Source organism: Oncorhynchus gorbuscha, linkage group LG03, assembly GCF_021184085.1.
Source record: "Oncorhynchus gorbuscha isolate QuinsamMale2020 ecotype Even-year linkage group LG03, OgorEven_v1.0, whole genome shotgun sequence".
Taxonomy (NCBI): Eukaryota; Metazoa; Chordata; class Actinopteri; order Salmoniformes; family Salmonidae; genus Oncorhynchus; species Oncorhynchus gorbuscha.
The window spans coordinates 32436482-32459600 of NC_060175.1; the positions used below are offsets into that span (position 1 = coordinate 32436482).

The window sequence follows — 23119 nt, forward strand, 5'->3', positions numbered from 1 at the left end:
GGCAAAGAGCTTCCTAGGGTTAGAGGCAGATGCTTGGAATTTAGAGTGGTAGAAAGTGGCTTTAGCAGCAGAGACAGAGGAGGAAAATGTAGAGAGGAGGGAGTGAAAGGATGCCAGGTCCGCAGGGAGGCGAGTTTTCCTCCATTTCCGCTCGGCTGCCTGGAGCCCTGTTCTGTGAGCTCGCAATGAGTCATCGAGCCACGGAGTGGGAGGGGAGGACCGAGCCGGCCTGGAGGATAGGGGACATAGAGAGTCAAAGGATGCAGAGAGGGAGGAGAGGAGGGTTGAGGAGGCAGAATCAGGAGATAGGTTGGAGAAGGTTTGAGCAGAGGGAAGAGATGATAGGATGGAAGAGGAGAGAGTAGCGGGGGAGAGAGAGCGAAGGTTGGGACGGCGCGATACCATCCGAGTAGGGGCAGTGTGGGAGGTGTTGGATGAGAGCGAGAGGGAAAAGGATACAAGGTAGTGGTCGGAGACTTGGAGGGGAGTTGCAATGAGGTTAGTGGAAGAACAACATCTAGTAAAGATGAGTTTGAGCGTATTGCCTGCCTTGTGAGTAGGGGGGGAAGGTGAGAGGGTGAGGTCAAAAGAGGAGAGGAGTGGAAAGAAGGAGGCAGAGAGGAAAGAGTCAAATGTAGACGTGGGGAGGTTAAAGTCGCCCAGAACTGTGAGAGGTGAGCCGTCCTCAGGAAAGGAGCTTATCAAGGCATCAAGCTCATTGATGAACTCTCCGAGGGAACCTGGAGGGCGATAAATGATAAGGATGTTAAGCTTGAAAGGGCTGGTAACTGTGACAGCATGGAATTCAAAGGAGGCGATAGACAGATGGGTAAGGGGAGAAAGAGAGAATGACCACTTGGGAGAGATGAGGATCCCGGTGCCACCACCCCGCTGACCAGAAGCTCTCGGGGTGTGCGAGAACACGTGGGCGGACGAAGAGAGAGCAGTAGGAGTAGCAGTGTTGTCTGTGGTGATCCATGTTTCCGTCAGTGCCAAGAAGTCGAGGGACTGGAGGGAGGCATAGGCTGAGATGAACTCTGCCTTGTTGACCGCAGATCGGCAGTTCCAGAGGCTACCGGAGACCTGGAACTCCACGTGTGTCGTGCGCGCTGGGACCACCAGATTAGGGTGGCCGCGGCCACGAGGTGTGGAGCGTTTGTATGGTCTGTGCAGAGAGGAGAGAACAGGGATAGACAGACACATAGTTGACAGGCTACAGAAGAGGCTACGCTAATGCAAAGGAGATTGGAATGACAAGTGGACTACACGTCTCGAATGTTCAGAAAGTTAAGCTGACGTAGCAAGAATCTTATTGACTAAAATGATTAAAATGATACAGTACTGCTGAAGTAGGCTAGCTGGCAGTGGGTGCGTTGTTGACACTACACTAATCAAGTCGTTCCGTTGAGTGTAATAGTTTCTGCAGTGCTGCTATTCGGGGGCTAGCTGGCTAGCTAGTAGTGTTGTTTACGTTACGTTGCGTTAAAAGAACGACAATAGCTGGCTAGCTAACCTAGAAAATCGCTCTAGACTACACAATTATCTTTGATACAAAGACGGCTATGTAGCTAGCTATGTAGCTAGCTACGATCAAACAAATCAAACCGTTGTACTGTAATGAAATGAAATGAAAATGTGATACTACCTGTGAATGTGACCGGGTTGTGAGACTATTCGGTAGACGTTGGCTAGCTGTCGGCTAGCTGTTGGCTAGCTGTTGGCTAGCTAGCAGAGTCTCCTACGTTAAGGACGACAAATAGCTGGCTAGCTAACCTCGGTAAATTAAGATAATCACTCTAAGACTACACACTCTAAACCTAAACTACACAATTATCTTGGATACGAAGATACGAAGACAGCAAAGACAGCTATGTAGCTAGCTAACACTACACTAATCAAGTCGTTCAGTTGAGTGTAATAGTTTCTCCAGTGCAGCTAATCAGTGGACGTTAGCTAGCTGGCTAGTGAAGACTACGTTAGGACGGCGAAATACGATAATTACGCAATTATCTTTGATACAAAGACGGCTATGTAGCTAGCTAAGAAGAAATTGCTAAGATTAGACAAATCAAACAGTTGTGCTATAATGAAATGTAATGAAATGTAATGAAAAAGTTATACTACCTGCGGGAGCGAAGTGCCGATGCGACCACTCGCTCCAACCCGGAAGTAACCTCTACGCAGACGACACCATTCTGTATACCTCTGGCCCTTCTTTGGACACTGTGTTAACTAACCTCCAGACGAGCTTCAATGCCATACAACTCTCCTTCCATAGCCTCCAACTGCTCTTAAATGCAAGTAAAACTAAATGCATATTCTTCAACCGATCACTGCCCGCACCTGCCCGCCCGTCCAGCATCACTACTCTGGGCGGCGGCTCTGACTTAGAATATGTGGATAACTACAAATACCTAGGTGTCTGGATAGACTGTAAACTCTCCTTCCAGACTCGCATTAAGCATCTCCAATCCAAAATTAAGTCTAGAATCGGCTTTCTATTTCGCACAAAACATCCTTCACTCATGCTGCCAAACATACCCTCGTAAAACTGACCATCCTACCGAACCTCGACTTTGGCGATGTCATTTACAAAATAGCCTCCAACACTCTACTCAACAAATTGGATGCAATCTATCACAGTGTCATCCATTTTGTCACCAAAGCCCCATATGCTACCCACCACTGCGACCTGTACGCACTCTTTGGCTGGCCCTCGCTTCACTATCGTCGCCAAACCCACTGGCTCCAGGTCATCTACAAGTCTCTGCTAGGTAAAGCCCCGCCTTATCTCAGCTCACTGGTCACCATAGTAGCACCCACTCGTAGCCTGCACTCCAGCAGGTATATCTCAGCCTGACTAACTGGTGTCTGTACATAGCCTCGCTACTTTTATAGCCTCGCTACTGTATATAGCCTGTCTTTTTACTGTTGTTTTTGTTTTTACTGTCTATTTCTTTACTTACCTATTGTTCACCTAATACCTTTTTGTACTGTTGATTAGAGCCTGTATGTAAGCATTTCACTGTAAGGGGAAGGTTCTATTCGGCACAAGTGACAAATAAACTTGGATTTGATATATAGCTGCCGTAGCTAGCTAGATAATGGTTTATGATAATTGCAGTTTTGTTCATTATCTAGCTAGCTAAGTGTAAAACGCAGCTAAGTTAACTGGCTAAACAACTAGGCAGTTATTAGACACTGGCCATGTTCGAGAGGATCAAAATTGCGAAGTATGATGGGTAAATTGTGAGTGACTGACTGATCTACAAATAATAATGAGTCGTTATTTATGATGCAAGGTGATTTGTAGATCAGTCAGTCGGCAGTCGCCTGCAGTCATTGTAATGCTCTCGAACATGGCCAAGTGCTCTTAACTTACCATACTTTTCTGACCAACTAGACATTACTTTCGCCAGTCTTGGCTGACTCCTCCTTGCCTACCCCCATCTCCGCGTCTTCTTCTAGGTTCAGAACGATATGTCTGTAGTCTGGTGCTTCATTGACAAAAGAAACCCACTCACACACATCCATCTGGTGCAGTCAATGGGGACGTTTGAGTGGATCAATTTTGTTATGACGTCGACCAATGTTGTTCCCCACTTTTCAAAGTGTGTTGCATTATGGGTATAAAATGTTCTGACTTGCAAGGTCCAGATTTTGTCAAATTATCGTCAGATTTCACTTTTCGTTGCAGGTTAGGAGAATTAAGCTAAGGTTAGGGTTAGCTAAAATGCAACAAAAGTCTACTTTTTACATTCATTTGACAGATGCTGGATACCGTCTAACCATGACTGACTTGTGGCTACATGTCGACTGCATGACCTTTACAACAACCATGTGATCAAAGATCATGAACTTTCGACTACAGTCGACTGGAAATTTCTGCAGTTGCTCCTTGCCAACGAATGCATTGTGAGAGACAATCTTCTGTTTTTCTGGAAGCAAAAGGCACTACATGCTCATAAATGGTTGATGTCGCCAAATATGGTTATTATCAATGCATGTGTGCTGTTTTGGGTGGATAACTATTTAGAGCTTAAATACATATTTATATGTACAATCTAATGACATGTAATCCAAATGTCTAACATAAATAAGTGAAATATCTTACTTGTGACCATGTGCTATATATGCTTTGCATCGGATCATTGCTGCTAGCTAGCTGCTACCGAGTGGCTATAGTGGCTAACGCCCCTGTCCCGAATCTAGAACCAGTTAGCCAGGAGCATCTTCCGGCTAGCAAACAAAATTACTACAATACCTCTTTCGCCAACTGGCCTGGAGCCTTTGTCGACAAGGAGCCCACCATTCTGCCATGACTGGTCTGCCGACATAACTCCATCCGCTGTGCCCTCAACCGGCCTTTGCCAGACTTTGGAGCAGGCGCTTCTACTAGCCCCGGCCTGCTAACTTTAAACACTGTGTCTCCTGCTTGCTAGGTAGTAACGACTACCCAGTGGCTTCCCTGTTTCATCTATTGTTGTTCACTGGACCCTATGATCACTTGGCTACATAGCTGATGCCTGCTGGACTTTTCATTAATCACGGTACTCCATTTAGTTTATGTTTTGTTTATCTGTCTCGAACTCAGGCCCTGTGTGTAGTTAACTCACCATTTCGGCCTCAGATACCTCCTTTGTCCCACCTCCCACACATGCGGTGACCTCACCCCGCATAACTAGTCCAAAAATGCCTGGGTTTACCTCCCTTTTAACCGCACCCCACCATACTCTTGTCTGTACATTATGCCCTGAATCTATTCTACCATGCCCAGAAATCTGCTCCTTTTATTCTCTGTCCCCAACGCACTAGACGACCAGTTTTGATAGTCTTTAGCCGTACCCTCATCCTACTCCTCCTCGGTTGATGTGGAGGTTAACCCAGGCCCTGCGTGTCCCCAGGTACTCTCATTTGTTGACTTCTGTAACTGAAAAAGCCTTGGTTTCGTGCATGTTAACATCAGAAGCCTCCTCCCTAAGTTTGTTTTACTTACTGCTTTTGCACACTCCGCCATGCCTGATGTCCTCGCCTTGTCTGAATCCTGGCTTAGGAAGGTCACCAAATATTCTGAAATTTCCATCCCCAACTACAACATTTTCCATCAAGATAGAACTGCCAAAGTGGATTAGTTGCAATCTACTGCAGAGATAGCTTGCAAAGTTCTGTCATACTTTCCAGGTCTATGCCCAAACAGTTTGAGCTTCTAATTTTTAAGATGAATCTCTCCAGAAATAAGTCTCTTACTGTTGCCGCCTGTTATAGACCCCCCTCAGCTCCCAGCTGTGCCCTGGACACCATATGTGAAATGATTGCCCCCCATCTACAGAGTTCGTTCTGTTAGGTGACCTAAACGGGGATATGCTTAACACCCTGGCAGTTCTACAATCTAAACTAGATGCCCTCAAACTCACACAAATTATCAAGGAACCCACCAGGTACAACCCTAAATCCGTAAACATGTGCACCCTCAGATATTATCCTGACCAACTTGCTTTCCAAATACACCTTTGCTGTTTTCAATCAGGATCTCAGCGATCACTGCCTCATTGCCTACATCCGCTATGGGTCTGCGGTCAAACGACCACCCCTCATCACTGTCAAATGTTCCCTAAAACACTTCTGCGAGCAGGCCTTTCTAATCGACCTTGCGAGGGTATCCTGGGAGGATTTTGACCTCATCCCGTCTGTCGAGGATGCCTGGTCGTTCTTTAAAAGTAATTTCCTCACCATCTTAAATAAGCATGCCCCTTTCAAAAAATGTAGAACTAAGAACAGATATAGCCCTTGGGTTCACTCCAGACCTGGCTGCCCTTGACCAGCACAAAACCTCCTGTGGCGGACTGCAATAGCATTGAATAGTCCTCGCGATATGCAACTTTTCAGGGAAGTCAGAGACCAATACACGCAGTCAGTCAGGAAAGCAAAGGCTAGCTTTTTCAAACAGAAATTTGCATCCTGTAGCTCTAACTACAAAACGTTTTGGGACACTGTAAAGTCCATGGAGAACAAGAGCACCTTCTCCCAGCTGCCCACTGCACTGAGGCTAGGTAACACTGTCGCCATCGACAAATTCCCGATAGTACGCTTGTTTATGCCATGTTTAACTCTGTTGTTGTTTGTGTCGGACTGCTTTGCTTTATCTTGGCCAGGTCGCAGTTGTAAATGAAAAACTTGTTCTCAACTAGCCTACCTGGTTAAATAAAGGTGAAATAAAAAATGTAAAATATTTTTTAAAATATTGATATTACTGTAATGTTGTGTTCCATGTTATAGCCTAGAATTTCTATCGTCTGTTATATTGTCACCAAACAAATGAAAATGTGTTGATTGTCTAAATGTGAATAAAATGTAATACACATTGTGGTCTACAAATGGGTTATTGTTCGGGATTTCTACACTGACAATTTTAGAGGCTTAATCTGTGACTGAGAAACCGGTCCTTAATGAGCAAGTACCCCAGACTCCAGTTATCAAAAGCCAAGTACATTTGATTGCAATGCATATTGTTTACCCAGTAACTTATGTGAACTGATGTACATGCATATTCTAATCATTTTCTGTACAGTAAGTGTTTTTGTCCTTCGTGATTGAATCCAATTCTGTTCTTTACATGCTTACTGACAAAAGCAACACAAATGTTAAGAATGAAATAAATACACTGCAAAAACACCTATGTTTTCATTATAGTAGCCAGCCTATGCACTCACTACCTGGTTATATTTTGAGAAGAATACAAAACCAGACTTGTAAATGTTCGAAAGAGCTTGGGCTTGTATCCAATTTCCTTGTCAGGATATTCATTCCTTGCGCCATGTTGATCATGCTCAGCTTCCTGTAGGAGAAGTGGTATTTCGATAGCATCCCCTTCATCGACAATCGAGATAAATAGTAATGGTGTCTTATTGTAGGCACTAACTCTGCCATGGTTCTTTGTATAAAGCCTATGAGGAAGAGAAGAGGCGTTTTTGTATAAACGCCGAAAATGAGGTATGTGGTAAACACAGGTTTAGGAAATAATGTCCTATGAGATCATATTCATCAGCTAATGTCGGTTTTTGTGAATTTCGAAGAATTTATGTAATAAATAACACAAACCACATAAAGGCTTCATAATTCATAAAGGTCATGTTATCTGACTGCTATTATCACATGGAACAAAACGTATAAATTCCCCTAAGCGTGTTAAATTCAGACTTTATTCCAAAACTCTATTCTTTCCCAATTAATTTTCCCAATGGGAATGGTTGAACGAACCAGCTGTAATTTATTTCCGTGTTTTAGGAATACACGATGGCGAGCTCTATTTAGGCAAATTCCATGTCTGCCATTATTGCGTTTCCTAGAAACTGCACATGTCCAATTTGCTGTCGGTGCATATGTTCAGTCTACAGTCGGCTGCTTTCAGTGTACCACTCCAACGCGCCCAATGGCTCCGCATTCCAAAACTATTCCCGTTAATCTGTCATGCGTTGCCTGGAAACCCACTCCAACGCGCCCAATGGCTCCGCATTCCAAAACTATTCCCGTTAATCTGTCATGCGTTGCCTGGAAACCCGACATTGAAATGCATAACCCTACATCCGGGAGGAATTAGCATTTTGAATCAAGAAAGGTTCTTCTCACACCCTCTATAAGCCAAAATGTTGAATAAAATATTTTAATGTTTACTGGTTTTTTGTCTGTGTGCTTGGTCCTTTTGGCAGTAGGAATATGAGACAATATATCTACAGGAAAGTATAATTACATAAACTTTTCAAAGTGCTGGTAGTGGGGAAGGAGAGAAAGATAAGGAGCAGGGCATGGTGCCACTTTAAACTAGAACATCATATGAGTCGATTACAAAATGTCTGTTTGTGTGTATGATTTAGGAGTCTACAATTGTGCATTCACATATCAGTTCAGAAATGCCCAGGTATTTTTTTACGTTGTAATACATAGCATACATTTTTCACATTAACAAATCCCAGCATCTCCTCTCTCTCTGTCTTCCTACTGCTCATGTATTTTTTCCTCTCTTACTTCCTTCCCCTTCCCCTTGTGTGCAGTAGGTTGTGGGACAGGGAGGGAGGGAGACCTACAGTACACTACAGTATTGAGAGCAGGCTGCTGCTGACTCAGCCCAGGCCACCGCATTCATCTATCTGCACTGCAGCACAGTTTTTACCCTTCGTCTTTCCTTCCCTCTCTCATTCAGTGGGCCACTTTACACACACACACACACACACACACACACACACACACACACACACACACACACACACACACACACACACACACACACACACTATGCTGTGCTACTTGAGGTATTATCCTTTTAATAAAGATATGGTTAGATGCTTGCAGACAAGATCCACTACTGACCTTGCTGTGATTTCAGATGACTAGTCTTTCTGTTTATTACTGTAAATCTACACTGAAATTCGTTTAAAGTCTGTGATGAAAACCAAATGAGAAACTTTCCTCTCATGTATATACATAAATTGTAGTTAATCATTTTCTAGAAAAAAAAGACACCACTATGAAGCATAACTGGAAGGCTGCTTTATTGTTTGGAAATTGATTCGTGCTCAAATGAAGACAATCTTTCACTGATTCTCACTTAGTCCCAAGTGGTTGTGCAACGCTGTCCTCTCTCTGACTGTATTAGTGGCAAGAGATAACAATGACACTCAAAAAGCTTTAAGAAAATATTTTTGGCAACACAAAAACCCCAACAAATAACAGGTCTCAGTCATGCTACAAAATAAAGGCTACATAAATAATTTCATAAATCCACACCAGAATTGAACCCAAGTGTAAAACAGAAGGCAAGCTCTCTCGCCAGCTAAATGATCAGTGAACAGAATACCGAGAGAGCACTTGCAATAGATTACTATAAGATGTTAGTTCTGTTGATCTAGTCTAGGTGATGTTTTCTCTCCATTTTGATTCACTAAACCATTGGGTTTGGATATATCATTTTTACTGATGTATTGTAAAGTCTAAAAAGGCAGCTGAAAGGCACATGCCATTAAGAGATATTGCACCAAGAAACAAATAGAAATAACAAAAGCAATAAACCATGAAATTATCAGATGCATTGTTTAGAAAATAACAATAAATCCAAACTGCACTGGTGTGTTTAGGGGGAACCTGGAGGAAGGTCAGCGCTAAAACAAGTAAAAAGCTGTCACACAAGGCGACCTGAGGCTCAGGATACCGGGGCATAATGACCGGCCAGCGCCGGCTTGTCTCAGGGTGGAGAGTGTGTGTGTACAGTATGTATGTGTTTGTGTGTTTATATTCAGCGGGAAGAGGTGGGAGAAGTTGTGGGCAAGACATCTTCAGACATGTACAAAAGGGTGTGCTGGTAGTGCAATCCTCTCACCAACACAGGCTACACAATCCTCAGCAAGCAGCCATTGTACGCTGTTCCCCAGTACATAGTGATCCTGGGCAGGCCAGAGTTTTGGTCATTCACTGAACATATTGCACACAAAAAAAGAAATGGGAGTTATTAGTCGGGTGCACTGCATTCTCCCCAGTACATGGAGTGGAAGGGAGAGTTGAGGACATATATTAGAATATATATATTATATATTCTGTGTGTGTGTGTGTGTGTGTGTGTGTGTATAGCTCTATATATGTATTGATTTTTATTTATATTGTTTTTTCTTTTTAATATATATTTTTTATTTACTCCCTTTTTTAATGTGAAAAGTGACTCCAAAAATCTACTCCACCTAACAAATGTGTCAGAGTCTAACAAGTGTGACAAGGGGTGTCAGCTGGAAGCCATTCTATTTACGGTTATTCATATTAGATTAATAGCAGTAGTTTAAGTATTTCTGTATTTACAAAAAACTACGCATGCATGCACGCATAAAATAAAATGATATATTACATTATTTATAGTCTCTTAAAAAGTTCATTCTTAACTTCAGCAATTTGTGCCGTTTACAACACAGCCTGAACTGTACATAATTTTTTCTCATTTTGTTTTTCAAATTGATTTAAGGTTTTTACATTTTTCTGTTTATACATTTATACATGTATATCCTTGATGGGGATGGAGAAAAATGGACAGCAGTTGCTTTTATGCTTATCATTCAGAGTTTTATTTGGTTCAACTTAACACCCACACTGATTTTGGAGATCTCATGCAGCAACTAGACCATAGAACTTGAGAAGGGGATTGGGGATTTATTCATAAACAGGAAGGTAGTGACATCACTGCACAACAGGAAGTGCAAAAGCTTGGGTGTCTTCTTAACGTTTTACGGCTCACAGTACCTTTACAATGCATCAAGTGCTCTGTTCACTATTTGGTATTTGTTACGAGATATACTTGCTAGGTAAGTGGAGTAAAATGGCTGATGAGAGGTTTTGGAGCACATTTTTCTCAAATTTCGAATTATGGGGCTTGCTCTCTCGTGCTCACATACCTGTTTTGCCTCTCATAGAATTTAGTGTTCTGCTCAAACTAACATATCCATTTTCCCTTTCATGACATCTCCTCACATTGTTTCCTAAGTACCTATGACTGATATTTGGGGTGAGCAGTATTATTGTTATTGTTGTATTTTATTCAGACCTAACCTAAATCCATAGCTACACAACCACTAATATAATTTACTATTGATACAAACGCTGCCCTTACAAGCGAGCGAAATGTTGCTTTTTCAATGAGATGCTTCTAGCCCTATATTTCTAAATGTCTTTTACGGGAAGCTCTAAAGTGGCCCCTGATAGACTGGTTGCCCTAGCTATTGCCAGCCGAGACCATTGTCGAATAGGGTAGCATAACATCACACAAAATCATAGGAAAAAGTGTTTCATAAATACTCTCATCACATTAACTTGCATTTAGTTGCAGAGCTCATTATAATACATCTGTAATATCTCCTGAGATAAAGGGGTGAACTCTTCAAGCATTGCGTACAGTTCTAGGATCTCTGTCTAACAATGACAGCAAAAAACAGAATAGGCAGCAGGGGGTACTGTTCACCCACTCCCATTCCAAGGACAAGGGGTGACTATGAGCAACAAGGCTTCTCCACATAAACCAATTTCTGTTTTTCTCTAATCTCCTAGCACAAGATTAACTCTCTCAACCACATTAAATAAATGGCTGAAAATACATGTTAAATTGATACAGACTAGATAACCATAACAACATGTACAAATGAATCAGCACATGATAAGGAAATAAAACAGCAGTTATTGGAAACAGAAATACAATATTCTTTCTACACTTAAACCTTGTAGAACAGTCTAAATTGCCCTTAGAGAAAAAAACAGAAATGGAAACCACCTTGCTACATCAATTCCCTGCACACTTAGACACTCCCACAATGCCCTCATCCAACACAAAAACAAAGGCAGATGGCATGGTCGATTAGGTATGTGATATTGCTGCATTCAAATTATATATAAGCTTTTTAAGATTTAAAACGATCCACCAAATCCACTCAATAATACATACACACAGACATCCATTCCCTTCTCTTCTGCATCCCATAGCAGCAATAACATTTTGTATTTCTCCTCATACAATCCACAATGTTGGTATTCATTCCACACAAAGTTTCTCATCATAATACTAATGATTTACTTCTAACGTTGAATTTTTGACAGTGGACAACCTCAAACCTATGGTCGAGCCACTGTTGTGGTCTGAGTATTAGTGTCTTGTGGACTATGATTATTCATGCAAGATTTCTGATCAAAACATGCCATCATGCAAGTCATTACTATGCATTGAACAAGCACAATTATTTATGCATTTGTTTGGAAATATGACTGAGTAAATGTAAGCCCTTGGCCCAAGATGACTCCCTAATCAACAGCCCCTTAACAAATTGGTGTGAAAGCCCATGTAGTAAAAGCCTTTTGATGTGGGTATAACAAAGATTGAAGGTGAGGAAGAGTTATGTGACATGGGAAAATTGTTGATTGTTGTTTTTTAAAACCTTTTTTTGCCGCTCAAATGATGTGGAGATTCTATATTCAGCATTAACAACCCACATGGAAAACCCTTACTTTAGGCTACTATGGGGTTTTGTCTTTCTCTCCTCAGCTGTTCTGTTTGTTCATATAGACTGATAATGTACATAAATGTACTCCATGAATGACTAAATTCAATGATACAGAGTTCCTTCTGACTGCTTTTCGAAGGTGATTCTTCAAGTCGAGCAGTATTTCCATGTTTTTCCTGCATAGCTCTGTATTTCCATGGGAATCCATTGCTGGCGGGAATCCCACACATTAGATCCCTTATCAGCGTTTCTCATTCATTCCTCTTAGTGACAAGTTCTGTTCCTTATGTGTAGTCCACCAGTCAGGGAACTGCCCATTTCTTTCATATTTAGTCTGTTTTTCATTCCATTTTGTTAAGATCAGTAGTCTAGATGCAACAATGTCACACAGTACGCTGATTATGTTTGGTTTAAATCAAGTTCAAGTCTCTTTAAGCTGTAAGAGACGGAGCTGCTTCACTCTGCATCAATAGTATGAAGTCTTTAAACAAAATTATTAATATTATTATTTTTCTTTCTTGCAAATGAAATAATCTGTACATCTGTGTGGGTTAGATGGTTTCCTCTCGCTTTGCTTGAAGTTACATTATTATAATTATTATTGTTATTACTGTTATTATTATTCCAATATTCTAACACTTAGATTCCCTGACGGATTTTTGGTTTCTGCCCTTCTCCTTCCTCCCTGCCTTTCCTTCATTATCATCCTGTTTTTCCTTGTCAGGTTTGGTTACACTGTCATAGGAGGGGAGAGAGGCAGTGGAGGGCGTGCCCTCCTTCTTTTCCTTTTCCGGATTCGTCCCACCATTCTTTACATTATTGTTATTGGCCGGTCTGCGCTTGCATTTGAAGCCACGTCTAGCCAGGTAGTTTCGATAGGCCTGCTGGATGATTTTGGCCGACACGTCCTCCTGCTTGCGCCTCAGAGTAGTGGTAATGGGCTCATAAGACACTTTGGACGGGTTCGCCGCAATAAAGCGCTGTTCCATTTGATCCCTCAGCATGTCCAGCTCTCCGGTATCGCCTAGTACCCGCTTGGTGAATGCAAACAGAATGTCGAGGCAGTGGATCCGGTCCCCGCTCACCATGGGCAAGTCCATGGAGATCAGCTCTATAGTGTTGGGCTTTGGAACACGGAGCGGGTGCTCTAGGTAGTCTGCAAAGTCACCAAGCTTGCCATAGGTGATGAACTGCGAGGCGTCTGGGTCGAACTTCTCCCATATTTCGTAGAAGGTCGTGAAGTCGTCTTCGCTGAGCGGGTCGGCACTCTCTTCAGTCGCAACGCCGAAGTTCTCAAGGATAATGGCAATGTACATGTTGACCACAATTAGGAAGGAGACGATAATGTACATGACGAAGAAGAAAATCCCAACCGAGGGGTTGCCGCAGTCACCTGTATTCGGTGCACCTGGGTTCTCCAGTTGTGGGTCACAGTCTGGGGGGTAGTTGAGAATGGGTAACAACAAACCGTCCCAGCCGGCAGACGTAGTGATCATAAACAGGCAGATCATGCTGTTGCCAAATGTCTCAAAGTTGTACATGTCGTCGATTCCTGCCCCATGTTTGACATAGCCAAAGTTAGACATGCCAAAGATAGAGAAGATGAACATAACCAGGAAGAGTAACAACCCGATGTTGAACAGAGCAGGAAGGGACATCATCAGGGCAAACAGTAGAGTCCGAATGCCCTTGGCCCCTTTGATCAGACGCAGGATTCTGCCGATTCGAGCCAGTCGGATCACCCTGAAGAGGGTTGGAGAGACAAAGTACTTCTCAATGATGTCTGCGAGGAACATGCCTGGATAGAGAAGCAGACAGAAGAGGATAGGGAGAAATGTATTATTGCTGGTATGTTCTGCAACCCTTTTAGCATGTTTCCTTAAATCCATAACACTGTCATATAGACATTTTTAAATAATACAAACTGTCCTGTGACTGTTGGGCCACTAGGGGGAGATGTTAACTATGATCTCACTTTCCCAAGCCTTAAATTTCATAATTATGTGATATTTCTACACAGATTATTTTTTTAAGAAAACAGAGCAATTCTAGTAATTGAAACAGCAACTCAAGTTCTAGGACTCTAGGGTAGGCAACAACATCTCCACCCCGCTGATCCTCAACACTGGGGCCCCACAAGGGTGCGTTCTGAGCCCTCTCCTGTACTCCCTGTTCACCCACGACTGCGTGGCCACGCACACCTCCAACTCAATCATCAAGTTTGCGGACGACACAACAGTGGTAGGCTTGATTACCAACAACGACGAGACGGCCTACAGGGAGGAGGTGAGGGCCCTCGGAATGTGGTGTCAGGAAAATAACCTCACACTCAACGTCAACCAAACTAAGGAGATGATTGTGGACTTCAGGAAACAGCAGAGGGAACACCCCCCTATCCACATCGATGGAACAGTAGTGGAGAGGGTAGCAAGTTTTAAGTTCCTCGGCATACACATCACAGACAAACTGAATTGGTCCACTCACACAGACAGCATCGTGAAGAAGGCGCAGCAGCGCCTCTTCAACCTCAGGAGGCTGAAGAAATTCGGCTTGTCACCAAAAGCACTCACAAACTTCTACAGATTCACAATCGAGAGCATCCTGGCGGGCTGTATCACCGCCTGGTACGGCAACTGCTCCGCCCGCAACCGTAAGGCTCTCCAGAGGGTAGTGAGGTCTGCACAACGCATCACCGGGGGCAAACTACTTGCCCTCCAGGACACCTACACCACCTGATGTTACAGGAAGGCCATAAAGATCATCAAGGACAACAACCACCGGAGCCACTGCCTGTTCACCCCGCTATCATCCAGAAGGCGAGGTCAGTACAGGTGCATCAAAGCTGGGGCCGAGAGACTGAAAAACAGCTTCTATCTCAAGGCCACCAGACTGTTAAACAGCCACCACTAACATTGAGTGGCTGCTGCCAACAGACTGACACTGACACTGACTCAACTCCAGCCACTTTAATAATGGGAAATGATGTAAAATATATCACTAGCCACTTTAAACAATGCTACCTTATATAATGTTACATACCCTACATTATTCATCTCATATGCATACGTATATACTGTACTCTATATCATCTACTGCATCCTTATGTAATACATGTATCACTAGCCACTTTAACTATGCCACTTTGTTTATATACTCATCTCATGTGTATATACTGTACTCGATACCATCTACTGTATCTTGCCTCTGCTGCTCTGTACCATCACTCATTCATATATCTTTATGTACATATTCTTTATCCCCTTACACTGTGTATAAGACAGTAGTTTTGTAATTGTTAGTTAGATTACTTGTTGGTTATTACTGCATTGTCGGAACTAGAAGCACAAGCATTTCGCTACACTCGCATTAACATCTGCTAACCAGGTGTATGTGACAAATAACATTTGATTTGATTTAGGACTCAAATACCAGGATGACAATAGGCAAACTGCATGTAGGAGAAAAGGGATGAAATCACTACTGACCAACAATTGAGAGAATGACCACGACCACGTCAAAGATGTTCCATCCAATGGTGAAGTAGTAGTGGCGAAGGGCAAAGAGCTTTAACACAAACTCGGTAGTAAAGGCAACGATGAAGACGAAGTTGACCCAGTAGAGAATAGTGTCAGTATCTTCTGACTGATCGTCCGTCTCCACCATCATGGTCACCATGTTGAGGCAGATCAACATCATAATAGATATATCAAAGACCTGCTGCGTTACGAAGTCAAATACCAGGCCCTGAAAGTTATTCTGAGAGAAAAGACAAAACATTATGGAGGAAAGATAAAGAGAGTTAGTAGATTTAACAAATCAAAGCAAGGCACATTTTGTTAGGGTACATTCTGGAAGGTCTGTTGGTTAGTAAAGTTTAGTTTGACATGTATTTTGAATGTTACCTTAATTAGAACTCTGAATAACCCTCCCCAAAGCAGCCCTTGGGCTAAAGGAACCATAGGAAGAGACTCACCAGTGGTCTTGGAATAGGTTTTTGTGGTTTTTTTGAGCCAAGTTTTTTCATGGCAGTGTGGTATTTCTTCTGCTCTTCTGTCATGAATATATCCTGACCTCCAAAGTAAAGGGAGACAAGAAAACATCTGGTTACAACCGTGTTGAGCCAAAGAATGTGGGAACCTCTTCTTAACCTAGTTTTATCTTATCAACAGGTCCATGGAATAAGGAAAATAGGTCTTATCTTTTTCTTTTGCTGGTTAAAGTTGTCAATGATGACACCAATGAAGAGATTGAGGGTAAAGAAAGAGCCAAAGATGATGAAGGCAACAAAGTAGATATACATGTAGATGTTGTCTTCATAGATCGGCTGGTCCTCCACCTACAGAGAGCAGGAAAAAGACATTCAAGCTCCAAATTGTCCCTCATTACATTGCAAGTTGTGGGTTCAAAAGCCCTTTTCGTTACAAGTTAGTATTGGTAGGTTCTTCTGGAACACGTTACATCAATACCAACCAACAAACAAAAAGGAGACAAATCTCATACAAGTGACAGGCCTACCTTCCGAGAATCAATGGCCGCATACATTATGTCCATCCAGCCTTTAAACGTGGCCTGTGAGAGAGGGGAGATATAAAGTCATGTGAGAAAACAGGGAAAAGAAACATGAGGAAGAAGAATGAAGGTAAAGCAGAAAGAGAGGAAAATTAGAATGAGGTGTTGAAGAGGAAGGAGGAAAATTACAAGATGAAAGAGATAGAGGTACAGTAAGAAGCCATTGATTGAAAAAATATGAGAATTGAATCCTGCAGTCTAAGTACTGTTCAATGTCCAATCAACTTTGACCTCCACAATGGGAGGGCCAAATTAGTTAAAAGTCAAAACATTGATAGGAAAGACCTTGAACTCACCACTTGTAGAAGTGCCAGGTATCCTGCAGCCACATTGTCAAAGTTAATCTTGACATTCTTCCACCTGACCTCACTGTAATTTGCGTTGATTAGTGCAAAGCACTCAGTCTTGTTGTTGACGACGTCGGGTTTAAAGTTTTCCTCTGAGGTCTCGTTGAAGCAGTAGTAATACTTCCCTGCAAATAGGTTGACCCCCATGATACTGAAGATGAGCCAGAAGATGAGGCACACCAGCAGCACGTTCATGATGGAGGGGATGGCTCCCACCAAGGCATTCACCACCACCTACACACGTAACCAAGGAAACAGGAGCAGCATGAGATACAACTCACACATATATACAAACATAAACCCACTCCCTCTCAGAGATAAAGGTCATATAACTTACGTGATTTGCACATCAGTTTGGTTTATCTTGACTACTACTTCTATGTTGCTATTACTCTATCATATACAACTGACGTCACCAATGAGGCATACTGGTGTTAAAATGGGGTCGGCAGGTAGCCTGTGTTTAGAGCGTTGGACCAGTAACCGAAAGGTTGCTGATTTGAATACCTGAGTTGACAAGGTGAAAAATCTGTCGATGAGCCCTTGAGCAAGGCTCTAATTTGTGCCAGAAGTCACTGTACTATGGGTGACCCTGTAAAACAACACATTTCACTGCATCTATCTCGTGTAAGTGACAATAAAAAAATGGGTGAAGCACAGTGAATACTTTGAGGTCCCAGTTTTGGTGTACCTATTTGACCATGAACTATGTGCCTATTTAAGATTACTCTGATGTTTTCCGTACGATGTACCCAATGACGAATGTAAACTTGCTATGTCCTCATTGTGGTTTTACAGAAGTGTTTAATAAGTCTTACTTATACACTTTTGTAATATTTATGAAATGCATATTGTTATATTTGGTAGCACTTATTTGTTTTTCCTTCGCCTCCAACCCTTTTCGATGTGTAGAACGGATGTGGGTGGGGTTCGGTCTACATAAGGGTGCACATTTTTTTTTAAATCACAAAGTTCTGATGAAGGCCGTGAGGCCGATACATAAGCTTATTAAATATCAGTGATACTATCAAGAGTAGTGTGCGGTTTCCTTTTTCCTTCATCTTGTTCAACTGTTGCCATGCACCTGCAAATAAAATTGTTCAGATGTGCAAGTGCCTTTTGAATTTTGGTGTACCTATTTGAAACCTTTAATGAGTACACTCTTAGAAGTAAAGGTGCCTGGAAAGGTTGTGGCGGTGTCAGCAGCAGCACACAGTGTGATGCTCTGACGATGTACATTGGATGTTTTAATGCAGAACACCCAGCAGCTCTCAGACAGACAGCTAAGCTGAGCCTGGCATGCACAGTCATACAGGCACATGTACAGAGTCATGTTCCCACCTTGTCAAGACAATCAGAACTGAGATGAGTGGACTTTGCTGAAGGTTTCCCTCAGAATGTGTTGTGGTTATGGCAAAAGACCTCAACTAAACACACACTTAGTTACCGCACTGCAAGCGATACCGGAGCGTCAAGTCTAGGCCCAAGAGACTCCTAAGTAGCTTCTACCCCCAAGCCAAAAGACTCCTGAACAGCTAATCAAATGGCTACCCAGAATATTTACATTGAACCCCCCCCCCAGAACACTGCTACTACTCTCTGTTATTATCTATGCATAGTCACTTTAATGACTCTACCTAAATGTACATATTACCTCAGTTACCTCGACACCGGTGCCCCTGCACATTGACTCTGTACCAGTACCCCCTGTATATAGCCCTGCTATTGTTATTTACTGCTGCTATTTAATCATGTGTTATTCTTATCTCTTACTTTCTTTTAGTTATTTTCTTAAAACTGCATTGTTGGTTAAGGGCTTGTAAGTAAGCATTTCACTGTAAGGTGAGTGTGACAAATACAATTTGATTTGATGAGTAGACTAGGGAGCTAACCTCACTAAATGGACATCATAATGATGTGAAGATGTACCTGGTTCCCTCTTCATAACTAGGCCTACGAAATTCTGTGAAGATGTTATGATCCTGTATTATGGAGGTTGAGGGCTCTATTCGAACTGTATCGCTGAAGCTTTACAGATTGCAAGACAGATCATTGAAAGGTATTTTCTGAGTAAGCTGACATACTGTGAATGCAGTCTCCTCAAACACAGGAACATTGCCTTTAAAGTTCAAACCACGCTGTAACGCGGGTTCAGCGATACAGATATAATAAATATATTTTGCAACACAATGCTACAGCCAGATGAAGTCCAGACAGAAACAGTAATTCTGATGCTTGATATACAGTACTTCACCAAACTCTGGTGACATGACATAACTAGGGATGTGGGGGGAACAGTAGACAGATCTGAATTGTACATATTGGAGGTTGTGTAGGAAGTACAAGTTGGAGAGGAGACAAGACCAACATTTTCAAGAATAACAACCAGTGCTAAAATTTTTCACAGGAAATGGACTGATGATACTACCTGAAACTTAAAACCAATAAGAGACTATGGTATATTGAACTGTGAGAAATGCTACTATGCGTCTCACTTGGTGTAGGCGTCACGTGCCAAAGCTTCAACAAAAAAGCCTATCATCTATAATGATGCTTACTGGAAACTGGTACCAGCAAACATGACCACATTGGCACGATGTGGGCCCTATGCAGGCTAAGCTATTGGCCCCCTGTACTGCCCAAACTGAGCCAATGTGCTTTTGCTCATCGGCTCCACATTGGCCCCAGGCCAGGTATTTATTCAAATGTAACTTATTTACTTAAAGATGCACTATGCGGAAATCGTGCCGCCATTTCCTGGTTGCTAAAATTCTAATAGTTAGCCTAACTTCAGTTTATGTGACAAAACAAGCAGTTATTGTATAGATAGTCATTGTACCATCTAAACCGCTGTGAACTATATTTTCCATAACCAAAAATATTGTATATTCAGCTGATGTACAAAACCGAAAGTTCAGAACAGAAAGCATAAAAATAGCACACATAGAACATATCTAACTCTTCTTAGACTTGCTTTCAACGGGAACTAAAGATCCATAACTCACATTTCTCAGTAAATTTGGTCGGGTCGCCTAAAAAGTTACAATTTGTAGCTTTAAGTAAATTGTATAATATTCCAACCTTAAAGGTATTTAGCAAATGTGTTACATTGTAGACAACCAAGTTGTTACAATCATACATATATTTTTTACAAGAGAAACGGTTAAGTTCCTTATATGCCACATGCACTTATTTAAGTTTTTGGAAACACTTCTTCATTTGCAGTCTACAAGTCAATACTTTTTTGGGGCATCACACAATGCAATCCTTAAACTGGAATGACACTCAGTAATGGTTGCACAAAAATAACTGTGCACACCACACCCACAAATATTTTAATGAGCCCCCGCCTCTACGTTATGAAGTAGCTGGTGTGGGCTAGACTGTGCTGGGCTTGGTGTGGGCTGGCCCGTGTTGGGCTTGGTGTGGGCTAGCCTGTGTTGGGCTGGTGATGGCTAGCCTGTGTTGGGCTTGGTGATGGCTAGCCTGTGTTGGGCTTGGTGATGGCTAGCCTGTGTTGGGCTTGGTGATGGCTAGCCTGTGTTGGGCTGGTGATGGCTAGCCTGTGTTGGGCTGGTGATGGCTAGCCTGTGTTGGGCTGGTGATGGCTTCCTGTGTTGGGCTGGTGATGGCTAGCCTGTGTTGGGCTGGTGATGGCTAGCCTGTGTTGGGCTGGTGATGGCTAGCCTGTGTTGGGCTGGTGATGGCTAGCCTGTGTAGGGCTGGTGTGGGCTAGCCAGTGTTGGGCTGGTGATGGCTAGCCTGTGTTGGGCTGGTGTGGGCTAGCCTGTGTTGGGCTGGTGATGGCTAGCCTGTGTTGGGCTGGTGTGGGCTAGCCTGTGTTGGGCTGGTGTGGGCTAGCCTGTGTTGGGCTGGTGTGGGCTAGCCTGTGTTGGGCTGGTGATGGCTAGCCTGTGTTGGGCTGGTGATGGCTAGCCTGTGTTGGGCTGGTGATGGCTAGCCTGTGTTGGGCTGGTGAGGGCTAGCCTGTGTTGGGCTGGTGAGGGCTAGCCTGTGTTGGGCTGGTGATGGCTAGCCTGTATTGGGCTGGTGAGGGCTAGCCTGTGTTGGGCTGGTGTGGGCTAGCCCGTGTTGGGCTGGTGAGGGCTAGCCCGTGTTGGGCTGGTGTGGGCTGGCCCGTGCTGGGCTTGGTGTGGGCTGGCCCGTGCTGGGCTTGGTGTGGGCTGGCCCGTGCTGGGCTTGGTGTGGGCTGGCCCGTGCTGGGCTTGGTGTGGGCTGGCCCGTGTTGGGCTTGGTGTGGGCTGGCCCGTGTTGGGCTGGTGATGGCTTCCTGTGTTGGGCTGGTGATGGCTTCCTGTGTTGGGCTGGTGATGGCTAGCCTGTGTTGGGCTGGTGATGGCTAGCCTGTGTTGGGCTGGTGATGGCTAGCCTGTGTTGGGCTGGTGATGGCTAGCCTGTGTTGGGCTGGTGATGGCTAGCCTGTGTTGGGCAGGTGTGGGCTAGCCTGTGTTGGGCTGGTGTGGGCTAGCCTGTGTTGGGCTGGTGTGGGCTAGCCTGTGTTGGGCTGGTGATGGCTAGCCTGTGTTGGGCTGGTGTGGGCTAGCCTGTGTTGGGCTGGTGATGGCTAGCCTGTGTTGGTCTGGTGATGGCTAGCCTGTGTTGGGCAGGTGTGGGCTAGCCTGTGTTGGGCTGGTGTGGGCTAGCCTGTGTTGGGCTGGTGATGGCTAGCCTGTGTTGGGCTGGTGATGGCTAGCCTGTATTGGGCTGGTGATGGCTAGCCTGTGTTGGGCTGGTGTGGGCTAGCCTGTGTTGGGCTGGTGAGGGCTAGCCTGTGTTGGGCTGGTGATGGCTAGCCTGTGTTGGGCTGGTGAGGGCTAGCCTGTGTTGGGCTGGTGAGGGCTAGTCTGTGTTGGGCTGGTGAGGGCTAGCCCATTTCGGCAAAGATGGTTCAGTATGAAGATGCCCAGAAACAGCTTCTCCAATAGAAATCCCCTAGCTAAACTCATGCACAGAAACAGCTTCTCCAATAGAAATCCCCTAGCTAAACTCATGCACAGAAACAGTTTGACACATGCGTCGAACTGCGCATGTGCAGGCCATCAAATCAAAGTCACTCCTTCGAAATAAAGTTATTTTTGACCAACATTTTAATGTGTCAGTTTGTCACTTCTACAAGGATGTTTAGCTACTTTAATATGTTTTTTAGAAATCGATTTAAAAAAATGAACAACTAAGGATGAATTTTTCACTTCTCTCATTGACATCCCAAACCCCGGTCTGGTCTGTCAAGCCTGTTTGGAGAGGCGTTCCCAGAAGTATTGGCCTGTTTGGCCTCTGGGTTAGAAAACTCTGTGATTTAGGGCTGGTGAGGGATTCGTGTGTGCCAGCCTTTGTTGGGCTGGTGATGGCTAGCCCGGTTTGGGCTGGTGTGGGCTAGCCCATGCCCAACTTGCCCACTGAATACCCACATGGGGCCAAGTTTGCTGGGGTGATTATTGTAAGTCATGTGTGCCATTGGAATGTTTGAGTGAGACTTGTGAAACAGTAGATGATGGAACATGGTACAGGAAGGATCTCTTGCTTGAAAGCTCGATAGTAGAAGTGAAGACTCTAAAATAAGTACAATACATGGCCAGTTTCAGAAAAAATGACATTCATTCATATGGGATGAGTGACTTCATTCTCCAGTCTTCTTTCATAAGTTCCACAACTATACACTTTTTTGACATTACAATTAACCTGGAATTGCTTTCAAATGCATACTTTATCCATACTTGAGATAATCATTGCTTTCATATCAGCTGCATCATGACTTTCTGAAATGATCTTTTCATGCAAATAGTGTATCATAGATGAGCATGTGTAGTATTTTTCTAACATTATTTTTGCTTTCTAGTTCATTATAGCATGCATGGGTTCTGTAATTAATGAATGGACATGCAGATGGACCAGCTGCCTGGTGTTTTAGATCTTACCCTCATCCCTTCAAAGCGAGACAGGGCCCTAAGGGGCCTCAAGGCCCTCAATGTCCGTAGTGATTTAACGGGCCCTAGATCGGAGTAGCCCATCGCATTAGCTATAAGAGTGATTATAGACACCTATACACAGAGAGAGAGAGGAAGAGAGAGGGTCCAAACAGTTAGAATTGGTAACAGAGACAGATGGACCAATTTGCTGGAGAAAATTAATAACACATATAGATATTTATACATATATATGCAT

The 23119-nt window shown here is 43.4% G+C and overlaps 1 protein-coding gene across 5 annotated transcripts in view; it reads right to left on the reverse strand.

Moving 5' to 3' along the window:
• Window positions 1–8541: 8541 nt before the first annotated feature.
• Window positions 8542–23119, reverse strand: part of LOC124031235 (sodium channel protein type 8 subunit alpha-like) — a 167616-nt gene continuing 153038 nt past the window's right edge. For all 5 annotated transcript variants that reach the window (XM_046342269.1, XM_046342268.1, XM_046342267.1 and 2 more), the window contains 7 exons: window positions 22873–22995; window positions 16886–17170; window positions 16536–16589; window positions 16219–16356; window positions 15994–16098; window positions 15506–15776; window positions 8542–13818 (listed from right to left, as the gene is read on the reverse strand). In XM_046342269.1, coding sequence (XP_046198225.1) covers window positions 12653–13818; window positions 15506–15776; window positions 15994–16098; window positions 16219–16356; window positions 16536–16589; window positions 16886–17170; window positions 22873–22995 — 2142 coding nt within the window. In that variant the 3' untranslated portion in view covers window positions 8542–12652. The remainder of the gene's footprint in view (window positions 13819–15505; window positions 15777–15993; window positions 16099–16218; window positions 16357–16535; window positions 16590–16885; window positions 17171–22872; window positions 22996–23119) is intronic.